At 39.7% G+C, this 25925-nt stretch overlaps 3 protein-coding genes across 4 annotated transcripts; all 3 read left to right on the top strand.

Annotated features, from left to right (window-relative positions):
• The first annotated feature begins 6541 nt into the window (after positions 1-6541).
• cd93 (CD93 molecule) lies at positions 6542-9539 on the top strand. The gene has a single exon (XM_085342954.1). It carries the CDS (start codon positions 6542-6544, stop codon positions 8411-8413), a length of 1872 nt encoding a protein of 623 aa, XP_085199080.1. The 3' UTR covers positions 8414-9539.
• A 629-nt stretch (positions 9540-10168) lies between these two features.
• Positions 10169-11490, top strand: LOC146611907 (uncharacterized). Its single transcript, XM_085343346.1, has one exon. It carries the CDS (start codon positions 10169-10171, stop codon positions 11162-11164), a length of 996 nt encoding a protein of 331 aa, XP_085199472.1. The 3' UTR covers positions 11165-11490.
• A 5049-nt stretch (positions 11491-16539) lies between these two features.
• gnmt (glycine N-methyltransferase) lies at positions 16540-25346 on the top strand. 2 transcript variants are annotated; one of them, XM_085343612.1, is made up of 6 exons: positions 16540-16876; positions 19081-19208; positions 20025-20138; positions 20636-20799; positions 23318-23439; positions 24649-25346. In XM_085343612.1, the coding sequence occupies exons 1-6, from the start codon at positions 16668-16670 to the stop codon at positions 24818-24820; spliced, it is 909 nt and encodes a 302-aa protein (XP_085199738.1). In that variant the 5' UTR covers positions 16540-16667; the 3' UTR covers positions 24821-25346. The 2 variants fall into 2 exon arrangements, with proteins under 2 accessions (XP_085199738.1, XP_085199739.1); XM_085343613.1 differs by having other exon boundaries at positions 20657-20799; positions 24649-25344.
• Positions 25347-25925: the final 579 nt, after the last annotated feature.

Below are 25925 nucleotides of genomic sequence, written 5' to 3'. Positions count from 1 at the left end.
GACAGACTGAGCAGCTTTGAACCAGTTCTTGTATATCACCATCACAGCCTGGCCACCACAGGTAACTGCGAGCGAGTGCTTTCATACGACAGATACCTGGATGTTCATGATGCAGGTCTTCCAGCACTTTCTGTTGGTAAACCGGTGGAATGATGACCCGTTGTCCCCAAAGAACACATCCTTGTTCTGCTGACAGCTCGTGTCTGCGTGTAAAGTAAGGCTTAAGTGATTCGTCTTGCATATAACTTGGCCACCCATTCATGGTGTAGCTCCAGACCTTGCTGAGGATTGGATCCTTCATGGTTGCTCTCTCAATGTCTTTAGCTACTATTGGTAGCTCTTCCACATGTGAGAAATAGAAGATACTTCCCTCAGCGGCAATGTTGTCTGGCGTATTCCGAGGTAGACGTGACAATGCATCTGCATTAGCATGTTCAGCTGATCTTCTATATTCAATGTCATAATTGTATGCCATTAGAATAAGAGCCCAGCGTTGCATTCTTAGTGCAGCGAGTGTTGGGACAGCTGACTTTGGCCCTAGTATAGCCAGCAGTGGCTTATGATCTGTTATGAGGGTGAATTTCCTTCCATACAGATATTTATGGAATTTCTTTACTCCAAAAATTATGGCAAGGGCCTCTTTTTCTATCTGGGCATACTTTCGCTCAGCTTCAGTTAATGTTCTTGATGCGAAAGCCACAGGCCTTTCCTCTCCATTTTCCATGACATGAGAGATGACTGCGCCCAATCCATAAGGTGATGCATCGCAGGCTAACTTCAATGGCAGATTTGTGCTGTAGTGCACCAACACTTTGTTCTGCAGCAGTAGACTTTTTGCATCCCTGAATGCTTTTGCACATTCCATGGTCCAAATCCATTTAGCATCTTTTCTCAACAGGTTATGCAAAGGCTGAAGAATGGTGGATGGATTTTCCAAAAATCGACTGTAGTAATTTAGAAGACCAAGAAAGGACTTCAGTTCAGTGACGTTTGTTGGTTCTGGTGCATTTGCTATGGCTGCTACCTTTTCCTCTAAAGGATGCAGACCATCCCTGTCAATACGATGTCCCAGGTACTCCACACTGCTCTGAAGAAAGTGGCACTTGGAAAGCTTCACTCTGACACCATGCTTCTCCAGACGTGTGAGTACTTCCTCCAACCTCTTCAAATGATCCCTTTCAGATGAAGCAGTGATGAGGATGTCATCCAAAAAGCAGGTGACATGCTCCATCCCCTGAAGGATTTGATCCATCACAGACTGGAAAAGAGCCGGAGCACTGGAAACACCATAGCTGAGGCGATTGTACTTACAGAGACCTTTGTGTGTGTTGATGACCAGATACTTCTCTGATTCTTTATCTAACTGTAGCTGCTGATAGGCATGAGAAAGGTCAAGTTTACTGAAGGATGTTCCTCCAGCTAAAGTGGCAAACAAATCTTCAGTATTTGGAAGTGGATATCTTTCCTCTTCAACACACTGGTTGACACTGACTTTGTAGTCACCACATATCCTAATTGTTTTGTCTGCCTTTGGCACAGTAACAATAGGGGATGCCCACTCACTTTTCTCAACCTTTGAAATAACCTTCACCTTTTCCAATCTGTCCAGCTCCTTTTCCACAGCTTCTTTTAGTGCATAAGGAACTGGGCGAGCTTTACAGAAAATTGGTGTGGTGTTTGGTTTAGTGTGGATTCTAGCTTTAAATCCCTTTATGCAGCCTTGGTCATCCGAAAACACTGCCTGATGGCGCTGAATCACTTCTAGTACTCCTGGCTTTGCTTCTTTCTGCACCAGTACCTTGTGTACTGTGAAAATCTGTTTCCAGTTCAGCTGTAGTTTCTTTAACCAGTTTCGTCCAATCAGAGCTGGTCTGTCTCCCTGAACAACGATCAGTGGTAGGGTGATGTTTTGAGTCCCATACTGTACTGGTAACATAATATATCCACGCACAGCAATGTGTTGGCCTGAGTAGGACTTGAGCTTTAGCCCACTGGCTGGTTTTATAGGGAAATGAGTGAGATGCATCTGATAATACTTGTCTGATACTACCGACACTGCTGATCCTGTATCCAGCAGCATGGTGGTGTTCTTGCTCCCAAGCGCAACATCCACTGTGTATCCCTTCTCACTGGAGGTGATGGAGTACATTGAATAAACTCCAAAAAGTTCAGCTTCATCATTCCTACTTGAGCATTCATCCTCAGTTTCCAAATACTGAGTTTGCTGACTGAATTTTTTATTCCTGCAAGCACGTGCAATGTGTCCTATTTTTGCACAAACATGACACTTTTCGCTCTTAAATTTGCACTCACGTGCTGAATGCTTTCCACCACAACGATAACATGGTTGCTTCATTCCTGTGTCTTTTTTAGGTCCCTTCCAGTTCTTTGGCTTGTTATTGCCCTCTTGCCTGTTCTGTCCTTTCCATCCTTTGTTGAAAAAATTTGGAGCATTTGTCAAGGCATTTACGTGGTGAGGGTCCTGGCGTCCTGAGAACTCCATCGTATTTTTCGAAGCGAGTTCCATGGATACGGCAATCTCACATGCACGTGGAAATGTAAGATCCTTTTCCGATAGTAGCTTGCGCTGCACAGCATCAGAACGCAGCCCACTAACAAAACGATCCCTCAGGGCCTCATCCAAATATTGTCCAAAATCACATGTGGCTGACAACTGCCTCAGGGCGACAACATAGTCAGAAACTGCCTCCCCTTCTTTCTGGTTACGTTTCTGAAAACGAAAACGCTCAGCTATCACCACTGGAGTCGGCTTATAATGCGCACTTAACGCCCCAGTCAGCGCTGCATATCCCATGGTACTCGGTACCCTCGGAGACACAAGATTCTTTAGCAGCCTGTATGTATCTGCTCCGATCACAGAGAGAAACGTGCACACTTTCTTCTCATCGGAAACATCATTTGCCAACATCCATTGCTCCAACCGCTCCAAATATGACTCAAAATCTTCCTTCGATTCATTATACTCTTCAACACGACCCACATGCATCGCCATGTTAGCTCACCAAAAGCTGTTCCGCTGCAGCCGTGAAGAAAACGTCTTGATTTGTCTTTTTCTTTACATGTGAACACAACCCTCCTACAGCCTCTGTCACGCTGTGGAAATCTTTAGAATCCTCGTCGCCAGTTGTGATATTCTGGATTAGGCTCTTAAAAGGATCAGGACTAGGGTTGCCAACCGTCCCTTAAAAAACGGAATCGTCCCGTATTTAGAAACAAAAGTACACGTCCCGTATTGAGCTAATAAGGGACGCACTTTGTCCCGTAATACAGTGAGAATCAAAAGTAGTCTATAACTTTTAATGGAATTAACACTTTGTTTGAAAACATAATTCCCAGCCCCTCTCCTGCTTTGTGACCAATGAGCTGACAGCACACTTATGACAATTCGAGTATGACAAGTCAGATTACCGCTCATCTCATTGGTTGAGGAAAGGTCGCTTACGGAGAAAATACCGGAAGACAACCGATGACCACAACAACAAGCATGGCCAACAGGGAAACAAACGCCGACACTGCGGTGCAAGTCTCGGACGGCACACTGTGCGTCCATAAAATGAAGGTTATAACAGAAAATCTGTCGCTCGCTCTCTCTGTCTTTCACTCACACAGACACACCACCACATCAACTTTGCTAAATTGCTAATGAAAAACATTGATCAGGCAGCTGTGATTGAGCAGCAATGTAAATCCAACTATTTTCACGGTCGTGATAATTTTGTGATGCCACATGGAAAAGGCTCGGATGAGCTTTCCAAAGTTCTACAAGTTGTGCCTCCATCGCTTGTGTCCAGATCACACGCTGCACAGCTGTGCTGCAACGTCTTTTTCACCGACGTTTACGTGTTTGCGCGTGAGCAGCTGCGGTGACACCCTCACGAGCGATTGATGATCGGGAGCTGGTCGTGAGGTGTTAATCGCTTCTCGTTACCCCACGTATACTACACGACGCACGATGAAGGCCAAAATCGGGCTGATCATCAAATCGGTCGCACGACTCAAAAATCGGCTCAAAATGGGCCAAAAATCGCACAGTGTGAGCCCAGCATTAGAGCAGCAATGTTTGTTCGCTCAGAGAAAGAAAAAAAAAAGGCTGCAAAAGTACAGGGAGGAATGGGAAAAGGAAAACACCTGGCTGGAAAAGTGCACTATAAAGCGCACTGCACTGTGTGCTGGCGCACTTTTTCCATAGGCATGCTTCTATTGGTGGGCACATGAAGAACACGAGGGGCATGAAAGCTCGGGGAACCCTTTACCAATTTTTTGTCCGCCAGGCCATGGCAGAAGCAGATATGGTATGTAAACACTGGTTTGTTTTTTTTAAACCCTCTGGTTAAGGTTAATATGGGCACGTGCAGTGAATATCAGCGCTATGTGGCCAGAAGTGTAATAATATAATTTATTTTGTGTAATAAACAACTGCAAGGATAGATGATTACAACAAATAGATCACTAATACATAAAAGTAATACATAGATGAATAATGATGATGAGTTAAGATGCGTAATCATGGGAACAAGTGGGTTTACAAACAGGAGCAGCTGATTAGCTTTAGAAAAGCTGAAATAATACCTCAACTGAAGCCAATTGTACTAAATGCACTAAATGTGCACAGTTACAAGAATATTTTTCGTTCTATTGCTTTCTATTAATTTATATAATTTTAAGTTAAGCAGGACAGAGTTCTTTTAAAGAAAGATTTACTTATATTCTCAAAAGTTAAGCATGACAGGCTTCTGTTTAAGAAAGAGACCTGTTTTACTGTGTTAATGTTGTCATTGTGAGCTAAAAATAAATGGCTAAATGATCATTTGTTTCCCATATGGTCATATCACAAAGAATATGCATCTGCTTAAATCAAGTTCAAGTCAAATGGTTAAAAAATAATTTCACACACAAAAAAAGAGCTACCACACTGGGAAGAGTGAAGACAACTGGGTTGCCCGGCCCTGGCCACGAGGTGTCCCTTATTTATTTTTCAGGGAGTTGGCAACCCTAATCAGGACAGAAGGACGTGGATAGGTGCCTTTATTGAACAGCAGGACATCACACACTAACTTGTTGTTTCTTAGCGGTGCAGAAAACTACCCTTTTTTGTTGTTATATATTGGTCAACCAAGAACTAGCCCTGTAACAGGCACTTCTGTATTTTACCACTGGGGGGCAACAATTCACTCTATTACAAAAACCATGTACGTTTACAGTGTTTTAATTATGGCTGTGAAAATACCAAAATAAAATTTTATTAAGTGGACCACATATTAAAACAGACACACCCTCAGGTCAACAATCCCGAATTATATTTTTCATATAGCTTCTCAGAATATTGAACAAAATTTTTTACATGTTTTTATTTAAAATTGGAAAATATTTTATCCAAACAAATGGTGTTTGACATATTTTCAAGTATTTTTTAATTTCCAAATATAAACTATAAGAGTACTTGCAAGAATATAACCAGAAACCTAAATTAAATATAAACAGCTGAATTACAAAAGCTCGTGACTGGGTTGAATTCAAAGAAATCTGCTTCAGAAAATATTGCAAACAATAGCTTAAATATAGATGTTAAGGCAGTTTTCTATAAAGTGTGAGAATTACTAAGTCACATCACATCAGAAAAGATTTACGTTTGTTTTCTGATCGTTGTCATGTAACTAAAGCCACCAGTTTCGTAGATTCACCCAGTTTGGTAAAATGTAGTTATTTGAATTTCCTACACCAAAGTAGACAGGCGGTGATTAACCTGATAGTAATAATATTTTAAATAGACTTGGAAGAATTTATTAGCAAGGCTTTGTTTGAAGTAGACACTATTTAAGTGCCACTGTGCACTCAGAGGGTGGAGATTGGTGTCTGTTTCCTGTGATTGCAGTCGAGGCACTTCCTGTATTTAAACAAATACAGGAAACGTCTGTATTCACATGAAGGCCCGCAAAGGTCTTCTGTACTTGCCCTCCAAAAAGTTATTGGGTTTAAATATGAAAAAGCAGTAATCAAGAGTTATGTAAATTGTACATTTTGGGAGGTTTTAAACAATCCATTACAGTATGAATATTAAAACTCATATTTTGGTTATTATACACAAAAGATTAAATAGCAGCATAAGAGCTGGGGGTAGGCAGCAAATCTAATCAATAGTGATACTTCTATACCTGCATAACAGGAGGAAGATTACACATTAATAAAATACTGATGGTTTACGATAAGTGCAATTTTAACATCTTTATAGTAAATAATGAGGTGAAGGTCAGACGTGGCGACAGAGTGGCAAAGTTCACGGGTTCACTTCCTGTGGCGGCTATTTGTAATGGCACAGTCCCCTCCATGAATCTGACCGCTCCATGTTCATGTATTGAAAGGCACCACAATTCAGGGAGTCTGCTTAAAAAGCTTGAACTCTGCTGGGGCCGGAGACATCTGGATAACCAGTCAAAACACTCCAGAGCCTTTCATTGTTTTCTTCCTCGAAACGGAACCAGTCAGCATGGGAGTAAGAAAGAGCTACTAACTGCTGCTAAACATGATTTCCGTCTTTAGTTTTGCAAACAGGATACTGGAGCCTGAATGTTGCTTTGAGAAACACTTGTTCTTTGGCTACGAATGGGCAACCACTTATTGGTCTCTTTTTACCTTAAAACTCCCAGGAACCCTTTGGAGAGCAAACATTTTGCTGATCTTCGTGGCAACTATGTTGTGGCTTCTTGTCCTGCAGCTCATTAACAGCTTCGAAGGTTTATCAGGGTTTGAACATGAAACGCTGTGCACCTCTAATGCCTGCTTCACTGCACACATGAAGAAGGAGAGGTTTGACAAGGCCAAAGAAGACTGCGACAAAAGAGGAGGATATTTGATGACCATAAGAGACCGAAAAGAAGAGGATGTGGTGCGCTCACTTCTCTCATTAATAAAAAGTCAACGACATGGGACGCTGCTTGAATTTTGGATTGGATTAAAACTCAAAGAAACCAATTGTGTATTTCCTGACCAGCCACTCCGAGGATTTAAATGGGTATCTGGAAATGAGGAATCCCACTACTCCAACTGGAAAGAAGAGCCTGCCTCCACATGCTTAGCAGAGAGATGTGTAAATATTGATTACAACTTTTCAAGTGAGAATCACCTGAAATGGACTGCTGTCCCTTGCAAAAAACGTAAAGCTTTTTATGCATGCAAGTTTTATTTTAAGGGGATGTGTGAACCTTTGGCTCTACTGGGGCCTGGGGAAATCGCTTACACAGTACCTTTCTCACAAGACCCACTTAAAAGTCAACTGAAGTCATTTCCTCATGGAACTTTTGCTATAATTCGGTGTAGCGATCAGGAGGATCGCATGTCTTTGTGCAACGCTGTTAACCATACCTACCGGTGGACTAACCTGGGCCCCTTTTGCAAAACAGGAAAGCGAAGCTGTGATATCAGCAATGGTGGGTGTGAACATTTGTGCCGTCAGGATGCAGATGAAATTCGATGCGATTGCAGAGAAGGTTATGAATTGGAAAAAGATGGACTCCGCTGCAGGATCAAAGACTTGTGCAGTCCTGACACCTGTGAGCATCAGTGTGTAATGAGCGAGTCGGGATATTTCTGCAAATGTCCAGTTGGCTTCGAACTGCACGAAAACCAACGCAACTGCTCTGACATTGATGAGTGCCAATCACAGGCTTGTAAGAACGACCTGTGCATAAACACACATGGCAGTTATAAGTGTGCCTGCAAAGTCGGCTACAAAATGATGGATGGCAAATGCAGGGATGTTGATGAGTGTGCACAAAGGAAATGTGAGCACATCTGCTTGAATACCATTGGATCGTTCTCTTGTTTTTGCAAGGAAGGCTTTGCTTTCTCTGAAGATGGCCATTCATGTGAAGACATTAATGAATGTGTGACTGACAGCTGTTCAGGGGCTAAGTTTGAATGTGTAAATACTGTAGGAAGCTTCATATGCACCCACCTGGAAAATGATGGAACCACTTATGCTCCAAATGTGACCTTTGCACCATTAACCTCATCAGATTACCCATCTTATGAGAAGACACAAGAAAACTTTACAGAGTCTTTAACCAGTTCTACAACTGAGCACCCATATCCTCAAACCGATTCACCCATTCCAGACCCGGAGAAAGTTACAAACAAGGATCCACTGAGCAACACAACCATGGCCACGAGTTTCGCCAAGACAATCAATTCCAGGGTGATAATCTGCGTCCTCGGTTCAGTCATTCCTCTTGTTGTGTTGATTGCAATTACTTTGTTTTTTGCAATTTTTCGATGCAGTCGCTCTAAAAAAGAAGTGAAGAAGAACACCACTGCAGATGGCTACTGCTGGGTGTCCTCTGGCTTGGATCCACGTTTAGAGAAACTATACGAGTCCATCTTGACTGATGACCCATGACCATTTAGTGACAGAAAAGACTGACTAGAGTTATGTTTATTTATGCAATTCTTGCAATCTCCTGTGATTACACTACATATCAAAACGCAAATCAGAAAACGTCATTGTCCATCAAATAGTATTTGAATAAGAGTAGAGTCATAATGGGGGAAAAATAAAAAGTAAATGGGTGTTAAGTGGAAGTGCATAATATGCTGTAAAGGTTATGAAGGATGTGTAACGACTGTTTTTATTGCACGGTTAATAGTCTGAGGCAATGTAAATATCTTTACCTATGAGAAAGTTACCAGTATTTGCTGTAAAAAAAATTTCATTCAATGTTAAGATCAGACACTTTTCTTCATTTGTTTGTGACAATATTTTATGCTATTGTGTATAATCCTGCTATTACCTCCTGTCCTGAGAATCTGCTTGTGTACTATGAAAACAAAAGAGGATCTTTAGCTTTAATATCACAGAAAATGATCATTAGACCATTTACTGATCACTCTACAACCTGTGCCCCAAATAACACAACAAAAAAAGAAAAAAATACACAAGTATCGAAGTAAAAGTACTAAAGAGATATTATTTGTATAATATGATCATTATTACTGGTGCATTAAAATGTTGGTGGTACTTTGCTGTTTGAGCTGGCTGAAGTATAATATAATCTAAAAGTAAAAAGTGGACTAACACGTATATTCTCCAGAGAGTATACCTCACAAACATTCTTAAGAACTTAAAGGTACTTTTTGAAAAAAAAAAATTGTTTAGAAGAGCTTCAAAGGTCAAAGCTTTTGTACTGTGTTGCAGCGATATGAAGTTGAAATAGGCTCTGGCTGTAAACTCTCATTTGGACCACGTGATAATACAGCGAGTTATTTTGACCTGCCCAGAGTTCAGCACAACACATTTCAGCCTTTTTAAAGATATTATTAAACTCCATCCTGCTAAAACAGAGCAGATTCAGACTATGATAAAAAACAAAAGGTGCCTTTCAAAATGTTTAAAAATGCTGGTAATTTTCTTGTTTTTGTTGAACAAGAAGTACCTTTAAGTAAACCTGTTTAGTCTCTGACAATGACATGTACTTGTACACACCAACAAATAAGTCTTTTTGATTGAAGTTCCACATCTACACACCATCATGTAAAGATGAAACTGGTGTCAATTTATATACTGCAAGTATAAAATCTAAAATGAATTGTTTGCTTGTTTTTCTTTGTTGTTCTTATTTACATATATAGATAGCACTACCATTCATGAAGCCCATTCTATTACCAGAATTATTGTTTATGTTTCTGTAAAGGTTAATTTGTTAGAATTTGAATCCAATTTAATTTTTTTTATTTAATATTATTGTTATTATCCATGAATTTATTTTAAACACATTACTGTTTTTGATGAGGTTGCCAAATTAAACCTTACATTCCAGAAAAAAATAAATAAAAATTAGCAATCAATTGTTCTGCTTGATTAATTCCTGACTTCCCAGAGAGGTCCAGTGTGCCGGCTCACATTTTGGTATAAAATCGGGAATCTTGATTTTAGGCAAGTACTTGAATTAGTTTGGCAGTTTATATAAGAGCCCTTTGCATATTTAGTATATCTAAACGTTGTTCTTCATTTTGTTGCTGCTGGTCCTACTTCAACTAATTTTTTTTTCTTTATCTCATTTCCTTCCTGAGATACCCTGTTTCCGCAATGGCACAAAGACTGGAAATTCCCCATCGTTTAAGACAGGCAACCTTTTGCACTCCACTATGAGACAGCATGGCCTGCTTGCAGACGAGAGTGCCTGTGCTTAGGATGAGTATGACTATTCTGATGGTTTCACTGACTGTTGGAAAAGGATTGGATATAAAGCAGCCTGACCACTGCAGAGCAGTTTGCAGTAATTATGGCAAACCTGACTGCATAACTCTAAACCAGGGTGAAGTGGATTTTAAAACAGCTGAAGAAGCCTGCCATGACAGGAAAGGAGAACTTCTGCAGTTGTGCTCTAAGAGTGATAAGAGGTTGTTTGACATTCTGAGTCAGGAATTGTTTGGGAACTACTGGATCGGGCTGCATTTACCAGCTGGTGCCTGCAGCAACCTCTCAGCTCCACTGAGAGGCTATAAGTGGATATCTGGCAGACCGGGCATCACCTTTCTTCCATCCTGGAATAACCACATTCAACTCTGCTCTCCACATTGCGTATCACTGTCAAGTGATGAAAAATGGACAGAGAGACCGTGCTTAGATAAAGCTGATGGGTTTCTGTGCAAAGTTGAGCTCCAAGATGCATGCCGTGGACAAGAAGTATCGCATCCAACCCTTTTTCAAAGCTATAAAGGCTGTTCATCTGGACCATGTGAGCAGAATTGTGAGGATTTTAAGGGGGGTTACACATGCTCTTGTTTCAAACAATATATACCAGACAACAAAGACCCCAGGCAGTGCAAACCACACTGTGCACAAAAGAGATGCCCTAGTATACAAGAGGCTGGCTATGACATATGTCCTGAAGGCTTTCTAAAGGTTGACGGAAACTTTTGTGAGTACCCTAATGAAGGTCCAGTCACAACTCCTCCCGTTGTAGCGTTTGTCAAACCACCCATCAGCAACAATACACTGAAGGCGTCTTCTGTTCCTGGGGTGCGCTTTCTGTGGGTTTGGATTGTGGTCATTGTTGTTGTCATTGCATCTATTTTTGTCATTAGGTTTTATGTAGTTAAGCGTAACAGGCAAAGAGAAAATTCTAATCGCAACAACGTTGTGACTTAATTATTGCCCCAAAATGACAGAGTCCTCTGGCTCTTTGTTCTTTATCGCAGACTTGGGTATTCTGTGTTGTCTCCTAGTTATTTAATGGTACACTCATGAACCTAAAGGTGTGGTCCACATCACTGGGAACAGAAAACGCTAAATGTTTAAGTGGTTTAACAAGTCAAAGTAGCTCTAACCTACACCTCCAATTACTGACTGGCCTCCAACTATTAGTTCCAGTCATATTTTCTTCCTCAGAAGCCTGACCAGCAGGCTGAGCCTATGGTCATTACTCATGGTTTATTTATGTGTTTTGTCAAAAAGGAGCGTAGATTAGATGAACAACTGGCCAGATGTATAGATGAATGTAAAGAATTCCAAATGTTTTACATCTCATTTTTCCTTTTGGAAAACAAGAAAAGTGAGAACTACATTTTGATACATGAAACATTTTAACAGCCATCATTTTAGGAGGTTTACACCTTTATTTTATTACATAAGAGCTTATATGAATGAAACCCAATGTGCTGTTCTTGTTACTACTACTACAACATCATCTTCATTTCAGAAATATACATACACACACACACACACACACGCACACGCGCACACACACACGTTCTCAGACAAAAACAAAAATTAAAATAAAATAAATAGAATCTAAATTACATGAAATGACAACCGTTAAGTCTGAAATGGAGTAGGAAGAAATATGTACATACTTATTAATCCCTACCTTACGCTCACTCTATTGAATCACCATATTCAGTGTTACCCCAACTTCCCCTCATCACTTCCCCCACACAATAAGGAATGAAGGACAAGTATAAAGATAGCTACAGTGATAGCTATAATTCAGATACAATTTAGCATAGTTATATATACTATCAGTCATCAACTTTATCAGTTTTGTATTCTTCCAAAAGCAGTTTTTGAAACATCTTTATGAACTTATTAATGCTTGAACATATAATATAGAAGTATATAAAATGTTAAAGAGTATTCAAAAAGTAATCAAACTATTTTTACAATCTTAACATACTTATGTGTACTTCACGTACAGCATATGTATAAATATGTTAACGCTGACCCTTTTCTATAATCATTCACATTTGTACATTTAACTGGTTGCAAATGAGTTTTAAAGATATGACATGTGTATACTTTTATTTCAGGTCTTTTTTGAGGTAATTTTATGGTCAATTACGTTTCATGTTCAAGCGTGAATTCTTTCAGATTTGCTCTTATAGCACCATCTACTGTCCTCAAGAACAAAGTGCTGAGAAAGCAGGCAGTCAGAACTGAGTCAAATTGTAATTTGGGAAATTACAGTTTGTTCCAACAGAAACCGAATTACTTAAGCTGTATCTTCTAATAATATAGCATTAGTAACAACTGTTTTAAAATATAAAATATCTCTAATATTAATTATTATTTAGTTTTTATGGCCTTAAGACGCTGTACACCTACTTTTTTTACATTTATTTTTCTTAAGCAACATGTAATGAAATATGCTGTATAAATAAAGAGACATGGACATTGTTGCAGGTATATTGATAAATAAATTATCGGACTTGTGTTTTTCTTTCAATTTTATTTAGCAAAAAATTATTTGTCCTTTTTATTCATCTGTTCGTGCTCACTGGCCACTTTAAGTACACTTGTTGAGCTACTCGTTACTAACAATGTCTGAATGAATCAGAATTCAGCAACTCATTGCACCTAGGCATGTAGACATGGTCGAGACAACCTGCTGAAATTCAAACTGAGCATCAGTAAAAAAAAAAAAAAAAAAAAAGGAAGGTTGTTTACGTGGCTCTGAATGTGACACAGTTGTTGGTGCCAGACGAGCTGGTGTGAGTATTACAGAAACTGCAGATCTGCTGGGATTTTAGAACACAACCATATCCAGAGTTTACAGATGATATACAGGGAGTGCAGAATTATTAGGCAAATGAGTATTTTGTCCACATCATCCTCTTCATGCATGTTGTCTAACTCCAAGCTGTATAGGCTCGAAAGCCTACTACCAATTAAGCATATTAGGTGATGTGCATCTCTGTAATGAGAAGGGGTGTGGTCTAATGACATCAACACCCTATATCAGCTGTGCATAATTATTAGGCAACGTCCTTTCCTTTGGCAAAATGGGTCAAAAGAAGGACTTGACAGGCTCAGAAAAGTCAAAAATAGTGAGATATCTTGCAGAGGGATGCAGCAGTCTCAAAATTGCAAAGCTTCTGAAGCGTGATCATCGAACAATCAAGTGTTTCATTCAAAATAGTCAACAGGGTCGCAAGAAGCGTGTGGAAAAACCAAGGTGCAAAATAACTGCCCATGAACTGAGAAAAGTCAAGCGTGCAGCTGCCAAGATGCCACTTGCCACCAGTTTGGCCATATTTCAGAGCTGCAACATCACTGGAGTGCCCAAAAGCACAAGGTGTGCAATACTCAGAGACATGGCCAAGGTAAGAAAGGCTGAAAGACGACCACCACTGAACAAGACACACAAGCTGAAACGTCAAGACTGGGCCAAGAAATATCTCAAGACTGGTTTTTCTAAGGTTTTATGGACTGATGAAATGAGAGTGAGTCTTGATGGGCCAGATGGATGGGCCCGTGGCTGGATTGGTAAAGGGCAGAGAGCTCCAGTCCGACTCAGACGCCAGCAAGGTGGAGGTGGAGTACTGGTTTGGGCTGGTATCATCAAAGATGAGCTTGTGGGGCCTTTTCGGGTCGAGGATGGAGTCAAGCTCAACTCCCAGTCCTACTGCCAGTTTCTGGAAGACACCTTCTTCAAGCAGTGGTACAGGAAGAAGTCTGCATCCTTCAAGAAAAACATGATTTTCATGCAGGACAATGCTCCATCACACGCGTCCAAGTACTCCACAGCGTGGCTGGCAAGAAAGGGTATAAAAGAAGAAAAACTAATGACATGGCCTCCTTGTTCACCTGATCTGAACCCCATTGAGAACCTGTGGTCCATCATCAAATGTGAGATTTACAAGGAGGGAAAACAGTACACCTCTCTGAACAGTGTCTGGGAGGCTGTGGTTGCTGCTGCACGCAATGTTGATGGTGAACAGATCAAAACACTGACAGAATCCATGGATGGCAGGCTTTTGAGTGTCCTTGCAAAGAAAGGTGGCTATATTGGTCGCTGATTTGTTTTTGTCTTGTTTTTGAATGTCAGAAATGTATATTTGTGAATGTGGAGATGTTATATTGGTTTCACTGGTAAAAATAAATAATTGAAATGGGTATATATTTGTTTTTTGTTAAGTTGCCTAATAATTATGCACAGTAATAGTCACCTGCACACACAGATATCCCCCTAAAATAACTAAAACTAAAAACTACTTCCAAAAACATTCAGCTTTGATATTAATGAGTTTTTTGGGTTCATTGAGAACATGGTTGTTGTTCAATAATAAAATTATTCCTCAAAAATACAACTTGCCTAATAATTCTGCACTCCCTGTATATGTGAAAAAAATGAAAATATCCAGCGAGCGGCAGTTTACTGGATAAAAATCCTTTGTTGATGTCAGAGCTCTAAGGGGAATTTCCAGGTCGCTTCAACAATCCGTCAGCCGGTCTCCGGACTCTCAGTTTCTGATTCAACATTTGTTTGCACATTTGCCTGAATACTGTTGACCATGTCCATCTCTTTATGAGCACAGTGTACCTCACTTCTGATGGCTCCTTCCAGTAGGATAACACCACATACCAAAAACTTCAAATTATCTCACTAGTTTCTTGAACATGACTTGTGTTCGCTGTACTCAAACGGCATCCACATTCACCAGATCTCAGTCAAACAGAGCACCTTTGGGATGTGGTGGAATAAAAGATTCACATGATGTGCAGCCGACAAATTGGCAGTGACTGTGTCAATCTTAAATTTGATTTGATTGATAGGAGGCGATTTCCAGCAAAGTTTGGCTCTGCGCTGGAAGTGGTGTCCATCATGGTCCTACTGAAAACAACAAGTTGAAATGTAACGATTTTCTTCAGCCTTTTATCTGTTCCGCCATCTGACTAATCACTCACTTCCTGTTTCATTTTGTATCAACAGCATTGACGCAATACTTCAGAAGGGATACGATGATTAATTTAATGCATACATTCAACAAACTGTATTAGAGTCTCTCTCTCTCTCTCTCTCTCTCTCTCTCTCTCTCTCTGGTCATCTGTTAGAGTCTGGGGCGCAATTTCTGGACATGATTTAGGTCCATTTATTCTTTTAGAAGCAAAGATGATACAAAATGCTACAAGGTTGCTCGTAGGGATTTACTTTATGATCAACCATGACAATGCCCACATGCAAATGTCATGACGTGTCAGTGAGGATAAAAATGATGTGGATCATGTCCTTTGTCCTTTGCAGTGAGTCACATTTTCTACTCCACGACCATCATCAAAATAACCAATGGAAGGAATGTCTTTTTGGCAGACTAGTGCAAAGGTGCACTAATGTGTGACTTCCTCTAGGCAGTGCTGTGTGTTCTTGCCAACCCCTGCTTAGGCTGAATTACACAACTATGCCTGTGTTCGAAGTCAGATCTGGATTTTTGAAAGTAGTAAGTGTGTATGTGTGCGTGAACAACCCATAAAGTAGTAGTGCAGTTCTGAAAAAACTGGAAGTTGCAAACCTAACCTAGCTCGCACCGGTTGTAGCTGACATGACCTCACCTCTACCAGCAAATATGGGTCCTAGAGAACCAAATCCGCCAATCACAACAGGAGGAGTTCACTTTGTTTGGGAGGGCACGAAAAGTGCCTAATAATCTGTCTGGGAGAGTCCTGAGATGATTTCATTCCATGGGGTTTTTTTTGTTTTGTTTTTAAATCACATTGTTCACCTATATTACACCCTGTGCACTTAACTACTGCAGCATTGTGTATTTCATTGTTAAAAAAAATGAAATTATTATGATTTTTACTTTGCAAAAAACTCCTGCCATTCATGTTTCGCAAGCAATTCGTCCAAACAGCATGATCAAACGATAGATGAAGAAATGTTAAAGGGGGCGAGTCCTCTGTGCCGCCATTGGTGGGATTTATTCCCCGAGTAAAACCTTACAGGTAATGGGCTTCGTGAGCTCTACTTTATTTTAACATTATACTTAAATACTTCTCCTCCAACGTCAAACATAACTTAATTTTAACTTGAATATGCACGTGTATTTAACTTTGATGGAATACAGTGTGACACTTATCCTGGAAGGTAAGTTCAAAGGGAAAAATTAGCAACCTAGCAAAGCTTCACTCGAGTGACGTATTCCAATGCTAAACAGGTTATCCAATCAGAAAGTAGGCGGCAGTCCTCGACGGCGTGTCATTGGCTTAAAGTTTCTCTCTTAGGTTGTTCATATAAATAATAACATCTCGGCTAGCATGTGGCAAGCATACCAGAGAGGTAGCGCGTTTCGTCACTCAGTTAAAATTGTCCAAAGTTGTTTGTCGGCTCGACACTAAGGTAGAGGTAGAGGTCCGGGCAGGGAGAAGCAGCGGCAGTATGTCGGTCGACAGCGTGTTTAGGACCCGGTCCCTCGGTGTGGCAGCCGTAGGTCTTCCTGATCAATACGCCGATGGCAAAGCAGCGAAAGTGTGGCAGCTGTACATCGGAGACACGAAGAGCAGGACGCAGGAGTACAGGAGCTGGGTGGTGTCCCTGCTGAAGCAGCACGGGGTGCGGAGTGTGCTGGATGTAGCCTGCGGAACAGGGTAATGTCAGGTCAATTTAGCAGTTTCATAGTGACACGTCTGACAGGGGCTTCAGCTCTGCTTCATCAAAATCCACTTACAAATCGTTCAACTTAGTATGGATTTATAAATATGATCAAATAAAAAAAAATATAAGCAAAAACTTTAAGTTCTGAAATTTCCATAACAAAATCTTAAATACGGCTTTATCCAAGTATCTCGAGCACGCTTTTGTCAATGGTTAAACTGATTTAAATTGCATATGCCAAACAAAAACCTGAACTCACAATGATACAGCAGGTGAACAGCTGCTGATGACGTCATAAAACGTGCTGATTCAGACTGCATTATTGCTTTTCAGATTTGTGAAAAGGTGTGACTCTTGTGTGATTCACAGTGATTGTGCAGCTTCAGAACAGAGTTGTGTAGGCGTAGCTGATAGTGATGATGGTGTTTGCTTCTTTGCTGTTCTTGATAGATCTGTAGGTAAAAAAATAATGTGATTTCAGCTCACATAGGCCTTTTTGTACTTGTACCCATCTTTATAGCTGTTCAAGTGAGTTTGACGTTTGTGGAATTTCAACTCACTGACCCTTTTTAACTCGGGACAAAATCCGGATTAAGCCACAGAATAATGAATGAAAGTGCAGAGTTGCACCTGATCCTGAGCCACGTCCTGCCTCCTGCACTGGTCTGGACACAGCAGGTTTACACATGCTGGTTAAATGTGATTCAATTAGAGAGGCGTAATATGTCTGAGACACAAGCTTGTAGAAGCAAGTGTTGTCCATTTAAATTTCCTGTTTCTAAAGCAAACTAAACACAAGCGAACCCTAAACTTGCATTTAGTAGGTCAGTGGGTGATGAACTAGTGCTGGGTAGTCGAAAGGAGTTTTTTCTGGTTTCCTGCAGTCTTTTTTATCTCCCTTGATACATTGACTGTGCTTTCACACAGCAGCAAGGCCATTGCCTAAGCACAGACAAGCAGACCATAAATGTCACCTCAGCTGTTGTTTTTCTCATGGAGAATTTTCACTGGAGATGCACTATAACAATTTTATTATTTGATGTTTATTATAAATGTATCTTCTTTTTTCTTTGCTCATCACTTAGCACTCATTTCAGCTGCTAATCAACATTACAGAGCTTATAATGTTCATGTAAGAACTGCAGTCATTTCCATAATAACTCAGCTCCATATATCAGGCCGCATGGTTGTTTTCCTGCGGTTTGGAGCACCCCAGCACATTGATTCTGACCCGATACCCTAGTAGTGGTGCCCCTCCATAGTGCAGCAGCCTCGAAGTAAACATATTCCTCGTGGATCACGGTTACAAATAGCTATTTTTGGCAGTGTGTTTGTGATGCTTTCTAATTCTGAGAAGAAGCTTCAGGCTGTGAATCACTTTCAGCTGAACCTGTGAGAGTTTTTTAATTTAGGATTCCATAGGTTCTAGCAGGAAATCTTATGTATAACTGCAGAATGGATAGGCATACAGACAAATTAAAGGGGAACCATGAATCCCTGACTTATACCTCAAGGATTATACTGGATCTGTTAAGCTGAGGCCTTCACAGTCACCAGACTGAACACAGTTGAACCAAATGAAGGACCATCAGAGTCCTTTGAGACTTGTTGCCAAGATGAAATCTAAAAGATATGAATTTGCTTTTAGCCTAAGACTGTTTAATCCAAATCTGAAAACTGGCTGTTCTTTTTACGTAAGCTTTATTTGTTTTGTTGTTATATTATCTTGTAGTTACCCAGTAGATGTTAATGATTTCTGCATTATTGTCCATTGAATCCCTCCCCCCTGTTGCACTGAAACACGTCAGTATTGTTTATTATTAACTCATAAATTGCCGAGAAAACATTTTTGGAAGTCAGTCAGTAGCATCTATTCAGGCTGTGGTTTGGCCCACAATCACGTTTTCCTGTCAGGTTTTCAAAATAGGAGTAGCTTCTGGCTACTATACAAATCATCTCTCCTTACCTGTGACAAGGTTAGTATTCCTGTCTGTAGTGAGACGATAAGCTTATCAACCTACTACTAAACCACATGTAGTGCAGTCACAGCAAACACACACTCGCACTCAGACTTGATCAAACTGGTTTTTTAGGGGAAGATGACAGCAGGGATTACTTCAAAATCAAAACACACCTACTGCATGATACTCACAGGTCAGTTGTTGTTTTTAATGTATTCATGGATTTTGTTTTCTAGGATTGACTCCATTATGTTGGTGGAGGAGGGGTTTAATTTAGTGAGTGTGGATGCCAGCGACAAAATGCTCAAGTATGCACTGAAGGCGAGATGGGACAGGAGAAAAGAACCAGCTTTTGACCAGTGGGGTATGAAAATTAAAATATATTTATTGAATCAGTGAGTTCCACAGATTTAGATTCTATTTGTGCCAGTAATCAAATCATATTCGCCAAGCATTTTGTGACAGTCTCTTTGTGAGCCTCTCGTCCTCACGATTAGCTCAAAAGTCCACCATCTTGGACTACAGCTGGAGACGGCAGCCCTTGTTCTTCTCTGTGACCTCAGCAGAGCAGCACAAGCTGCAGGTTCTGATCCCCAAGTGGAACATAAGAGCAGAACAAGGACTACAGAGTCAAGCTGCAGTACAAGTTGAGCTGGAGCAGCTCCAGTCATGGGATGAGATCCTCTCCAGGGAAGCAGCTAAAGGATATTGAAGCCAATGAGCCAACTGGTAGTTAAAGCATAAGGCAAGGGCCAAGGCGAGTTGCCAGGGAATTGTTAACTAGTAAATTGATCTCTCATATGAATCAATGGAAAATAACCTTAAGAAGAAGTGACACAAATGAAGCATTCGTCAGAGAATGTGCATCCTAGCATAAAGTTAACTTAATCAACAGAGCAACATCAGTACAAGTGATGGCAGGGTAAGCTTAAAGTTGAAAAGCTAAGCAATCAGTATGACATTTAGTCACGGACCTCCTTATAGTAATAAAACAAAGACTGTGTGGTGTTTGTTTTGCATTGGCCGTCATGCCTGGGTTGCTCCCAATAAAGCCCTGTGTGTGGGCAGCACTCAGAGTTGTTTCATTTGTCTTAAACTGTTGCAAAGTGCACATGTTTGTGGTGATATCTACATTTCCTCAGGTGACCTCATGTTCTGCTCTTTTCCTTCTTGTCTTCAGTGATTGAAGAGGCCAACTGGCTGACTTTATCAGAAGACATTCAGAAACCAGGAGATGGTTTTGATGCTGTCATCTGCCTCGGCAACTCATTTGCCCACTTACCAGACTTTAAAGGTACACAAATAATAAAAGTGTTGTTAATTTTATAGGTGAGCTTAAGGGCTTTTCCTCTGGGCCTGTCAAAACATCTCATTATGCCTGGACTTGGCAAACGTAGGCATTAGAGTTTAAAGGTATGACCTGTCTGGGTGCACCTCTGAACACACCCAGCGATGATGTTGCAGTGCCCTGGAGTGCTCTTTCACCTCACTGTAGCAGGGTGTAGAGGCATGGCAAGCCCATACAGGATCTGTCTCAAAGGATTTATCCCACAACCTTCGTCCCAGAGATTGTCAGAGATATTAGAAATATATTTGTGGAAGGGGAAAAAAAAGTGTCCAAATAATTTTTGCCTTGTCAGAATGATGATGTGACTCATTAAATTGCCATGTGATTACTCCTGCATCCATAACTCAAATCAAACATCTCCTTGAATCGATGCACACGCCTTTGCCTTCCAGTTTGTTACCATGTGTTTAGCTGCCAATTTGATCCCTTATTCATGCACTCAGTCGTGCTGTTGTTGCTGTTAGGGGACCAGAGTGACCAAAAGCTGGCCCTTCGAAACATCGCCAGTATGGTCAGACCAGGTGGGGTCCTCATCATTGACCACCGCAATTACGACTACATCCTGGAGACCGGGCGTGCTCCACAAGGCAAGAACATCTACTACAAGGTACCAAACATATACCAATATTGGATTTACTGCAGTGATTATTCTTTTTACAACATAATTGCATAACAGTGTAAATACAGCTTTTAAGAACTCATGGTGGAAACTACAGCCTTCAGGCTCACGACACCTGCTTAGTTTGGAAAGGTGAAATGCATCAGTTAACAGTCGGTGTACATTTTAGTCTGTTTTTCTTAACCCTTTCCAAAGTACTGCAGGCTTATGGCAATTGAACAGTTTCAAATATTTAAATTTAATTTCAAAATATTATTTTAAATTGAATATTATTTTAATTTGCTTGTATATGCTCCTATAGTTCGTGGAGAGAAAATCAGAATCAGCAAAAATCTGTTTCGACGGGTAAAATTTAGAAAAAAAAAAAAATGGACTCAGCCAAGAAAATTGGACCCGGTGCCCCTCTGCTTTTAATCCTTTGGTAAATCACTTCTGGGATTTCGCTCTAGAGACTGCTAAGAGAAGCTTAGGATTGTTATTTTTTGGTACGAACCCAAAGCACACAGCAACATATGAATGATTAACCTTGTGTTGTGGCTGCGCTGATCACAGACGTTCTGTCTGCTGCTGTTTGTTTTAGTCATTTATTCTCTTTTCAAGGATGACGGTATGTTTGATTGAACCTCTGAGAACAGATACACTGTTTAGTTTATTCAAGTTCAAAGAACTGGATCTATTTCTTACTCAGTGGTGTCTAGAGCCTGACCACTTTATCAGTTGGCCAATATTAGCCTTTTGGTGATCTATCAGCCGTTAAATCCATCCTGTCATCCATTCGCTGGAGCCTATACAGCCCTTAAATTAAAATTTAAAAGGTAAAGAAAAAATTGGAGAGACACCCTCCAGCCATCTTACGAGTGTTGATATTGCATAATTTGTCCACCAGAGGACACTCTGCAACTTCCCTTTTGGCAACAGCAGCTTGGGCAGCACAGCTATCAGCTGATCTAAGAAGACTTGGGGATAAGATAAATGACTACATGTAATAAATATTAGAGAATCTGTTCATGCATCTGAATATCAGATTGTTAAATCTCCAAATATTGATTTAGCTCTTCCTACACTGGCTGAGCTCTTGTGGTGTCTAACTGCTTGAAATTATGGAGCATTTGGACCTGGAAATGGCTGATTACATCCTTCAACGGTGTAAAAGATGGACGTAGCTCCTGGACGTCACCTGTGAATTTCCCACTTTGAAGCCTTGAGACGAGCATTTTTGCCATTGGTGTCCTTTTGCTTTGAAATGTGCTTTGAAATATGCAAAATTCACTTAATTTTTAATAAAACTCAGTGATTAAAATTGAATTGATAGAATTGATCAGAAAGTAATTTACAGAGGTCAGACCTGAAATTTGTTTTCAGACTTTTTACAGGACCGGAAGTCATTTTGCAGCCACAGTTGGCGCTCCCCATTGGTCCTTCAAATGAGTGCAGGTTTAAGGCACTTCTGTGTTGGCTTCACTTTTCAGGGCCTGAAGCTACATCTGTCTTTTATACTTTGCTGAATGTGAATTAGTCATACAACGTGCAGTTATCTATTGGCTTTTTCTCAAATATCATCCTTATTTTATTGTCATACAGATCATAAGTTTTGGACTTCTCTCTCTGCCCAAAAAGAGAATCTGAAGTTTGAAGCCATTCTTCAGCCCTCAGTATGGATGGCACAAAGAAGCCCGTTTTTAATCTTAATTCTCTGCACAATCTGGTCTTTTATTGCTTTGCGAGTAGTAGTGGGACAGACAGTATTGTTTAAGAATGGTTTATTTACGCCATCCCTAGCAGCAGCTGGCTTTAAGACTTAAATCCCCACACGGAGCCTGACGGATATTGTGAGATTTTCACTAAAACTGGTGCAGGAGAAACAGAAGGAAATGTGTTTGGGTTTTCATATCATTTTGGCAAATGGGGCAAAAAATGGATGAAGTCAGGAATAATGAGTAAAAAGCCCTTTGGGAAGACGGGGAAACAACATGACTGAAAGTACACGTAGCCTCTAGTGTGCACATTAAGTGGACACTTCTGTATAGATTGCATGTATGATTTTTTTTATTTTTTTTTATTTTTTTTTCTGTCTCATCCCCTTTTTTTAACCTTGTGTTCACATAATTCAGACAATCAGCCAGGCTTGCATTTAGAATGAGCTCAGATATGAGATGTGGAGAATACACAACAGCAGGTCGTGACTGTAGGGAGCCATATTTGATTCAAGATGTTTGCATTAAAAACAACGTCCATATTCTTTAATCCAGCCAAAGCAGGAAGTATCCAGCTGGAAGGCCTCAATATAAATACTACGTCAACAATTGCTAGTTGGCAAAAATCAGCTTCTGATGCCTTCGTAATCCCTGAGTTTGCTCTTGTGCTCCAACACTGAACCAACCAAATCTTTTTTTCCTTTCATCAGTCTCTTCTGTTCAGGCTGTGTTTGGACATCATAGAAGAAAATGAGGATAAAGTGTGTGTGTGTGTGTGTGTGTGTGTGTGTGTGTGTGTGTGTGTGTTGCAGAGTGACCTAACTCAGGACATCACCACCTCAGTGTTGTGGGTCAACAGTAAGCCACATATGATCACTCTGGACTACACCATCCAAGTGCCACAGGCCACCCTCCAGAACCTGCCTGAAGTTAGGTGAGTCGGGCTCTGATGCTGCTGCAGAGCTGATAGGAGACTGAGCTCACACCTCATACATTATATCTTGATCCTTTTATGGGAGACCTATTCTAACTGGTAGATCTGGACAATACATTATACATTTGTCATTATAGCATCTACAATTTCATGTCTTGTATGCATTAAATGCAGCTTTTACTGTATCTCAAATCTTTAGGTTTACATTGCCTTGAATATTTTTGCTTTCCAGCCATAAACTGTAATGTTAATTCATTAATATGCTAAAAAAAAAAAAAAAAAAAAAAAAAAGTTGTCTTACATTCACTTTAGATGGTGTTTAAACGTCATCAGCAGGATTGTGGTTTTGCATTTTCTAATTAATTTTCCTCTTGATTTTGACTTTATTCTGAATTCAGTTTATTTTCAGTTCTTTGAAAATGTTTAGTTTTAGTTAGATTTTTATTAGTTTTAGTGTTATTATTGTTGTATGAAGGCTTATGTCAGAGGCAAGAAATAAGAAAATCAGTACATGAATAAAAGTGCATGACTTTTTGAAAGCAGTTTATTTACAGTCTTGAGACATCCATCACCAACTCATCAGGCAAACTAATCAAACGAACAGATACTAAAACTAAGGATATTTCCTCTATTTTTAAATTAAGTCATTTAGGCTTTAATTTTAATCAAAGATGTTTTTTATGTTTTGGTCAAATAAAATGTTTTCTTTTTTCCCCCACATTTAGTCTTAGTTTAGGGTAACCTTGGTTACTGGTCATGCCGCCACATTAGTATGTATATATATATATATATATATATATATATATATATATATATATATATATATATATATATATATATATATATATATATATATATATATATATATATATATATATATATATATATATATATCTCACCATAGCAACAAAAGAGCACAATTTTTCACGTAGACCAGTGATTAATCCTAACCCTCGTCGGGCTTTATAAACATCATTCATGATGTGTAAATTATTTTACACCCGAGGTCGCTGGGCTCCATCCTCAGACACAATAACAGCTGTTAAACTGCGCTGCATTCCTGAAATCAAGGACAAATGGTCTGCAGTAGTGTTATTGTTAAAACTAAACTTTGATACTTTTAAGTATCACAGTTGAAACTGAGCTGAATCTCATAGATACTACCACACTTCAGTAACTCTGGTGTTTTGCTCTGTTTGTGTCCTCCAGTAAATTCCGTTTGTCCTACTACCCTCACTGCCTGGACAGCTTCAGAGGTCTGCTGAACGAGGCCTTCAACGGCAAACTGGAGCACGCCGTTTATGGAGATTTCAAGACTTACGTGCCGGGCCAGTCTCAGGCTCCATGCTACTTCATCCACGTCTGTAAGAAAAAGGCCTAAGAGGAATACCGGGAGCCACCTTGATACTTATGTGCACACAGTGCTTGCAGGAAGGAGGGAAAAACATCTCTGCTTAAAAAGTCCCAATATATTAGCTTTCTTTCAAAAATATCACAACACACTTTGTCACATGGATACTGAAAAAAAATGTTGCTTTAAAGCAGTTTTTGTTTTTTTTCCCAGTAGCTTTAAATTAAGAGTACATAAAAAATAAAAAAAAAAACTTGTCTTTTAGGCATTTGAGCTGCCAAGACTCATTGGTTCTGCTAGTCGACACTGTTCATTCGTTTGACTTAAAACAGTTTGTTGTTTGAAAAGCTACATTTACATGTGTCGGACCAGTGTTTTGCCCATGTCTGGTAGTTTTCCTCCAATGTGCATTCATGCGTTCATCTCTTTGGGCTGTAAAAAGAATAACCCTATTCAAATTAAAAAAAATGATGTCCAATTGTCACATCCAAAATATTTGGCTTCAGAGAATCCAAATTGAGTCACTTGATTTGACCTGATACTTTTATGTTGATATAAACAATATTACTAGACTTGACTGAAACTTTAAATTTTGCATTGATCCAAATTGATTTTTTTACATAGAACCATATTTTAATTATTGAACCAAGCTAATATATTGAAATTTAACCAACCTAATGTATTCACATCGAACCAAATTAACATGAACTAATATGTTTGTGTTGAAGCCAGGTAATTGATTTACATATATTCAAACTATATTTTTTACATTTCATTTTATTTCAGTTCAAAAATGCTCTGCATTTCCTATAAAAAACAAGACAGTTGGCCAACCAATTATTTCAAAATTATTTATTGTTCCAAACCATTTTAACTATAATCAATAGAGAGGATTAGTAATATACAGATTTAGTGCTACGGCAGAAATGATTAGAGAAATGTTTGTTTTATAAAACCTGCAACCTTTTGAAAACCAGTATAAAACCTGCAACCTTTTGAAAACCAGTATAAAACCTGCAACCTGTCTAAAACTGGCATAAAACCATTATAAAAACTCTTTTTAAACCAATTTGCAAGTACTCAAAAATGTTTATATGTGCACTGTGCCTGTACAATGTAAAAAAAAATCTACACA

This window comes from Diplotaxodon limnothrissa, linkage group LG19, assembly GCF_057381915.1.
Source record: "Diplotaxodon limnothrissa isolate DT_005_m linkage group LG19, D_limnothrissa_male_GT1.1, whole genome shotgun sequence".
NCBI lineage: Eukaryota > Metazoa > Chordata > Actinopteri > Cichliformes > Cichlidae > Diplotaxodon > Diplotaxodon limnothrissa.
The sequence above is the reverse complement of the archived record's forward strand: the minus strand, read 5'-3'. Positions and strand labels throughout refer to the sequence as shown.

Bases quoted from the DNA above. Each gene is read 5' to 3' on its own strand.
- gnmt (XM_085343612.1), top strand. From the start codon at position 16,668: ATGTCGGTCGACAGCGTGTTTAGGACCCGGTCCCTCGGTGTGGCAGCC. The intron at 16,877-19,080 runs GTAATGTCAGGT...TTTGTTTTCTAG, and splicing joins GATGTAGCCTGCGGAACAGG to GATTGACTCCATTATGTTGG. The intron at 20,139-20,635 runs GTACACAAATAA...TCATGCACTCAG, and splicing joins CCACTTACCAGACTTTAAAG to TCGTGCTGTTGTTGCTGTTA.
- LOC146611907 (XM_085343346.1), top strand. From the start codon at position 10,169: ATGGCCTGCTTGCAGACGAGAGTGCCTGTGCTTAGGATGAGTATGACT.
- cd93 (XM_085342954.1), top strand. From the start codon at position 6,542: ATGATTTCCGTCTTTAGTTTTGCAAACAGGATACTGGAGCCTGAATGT.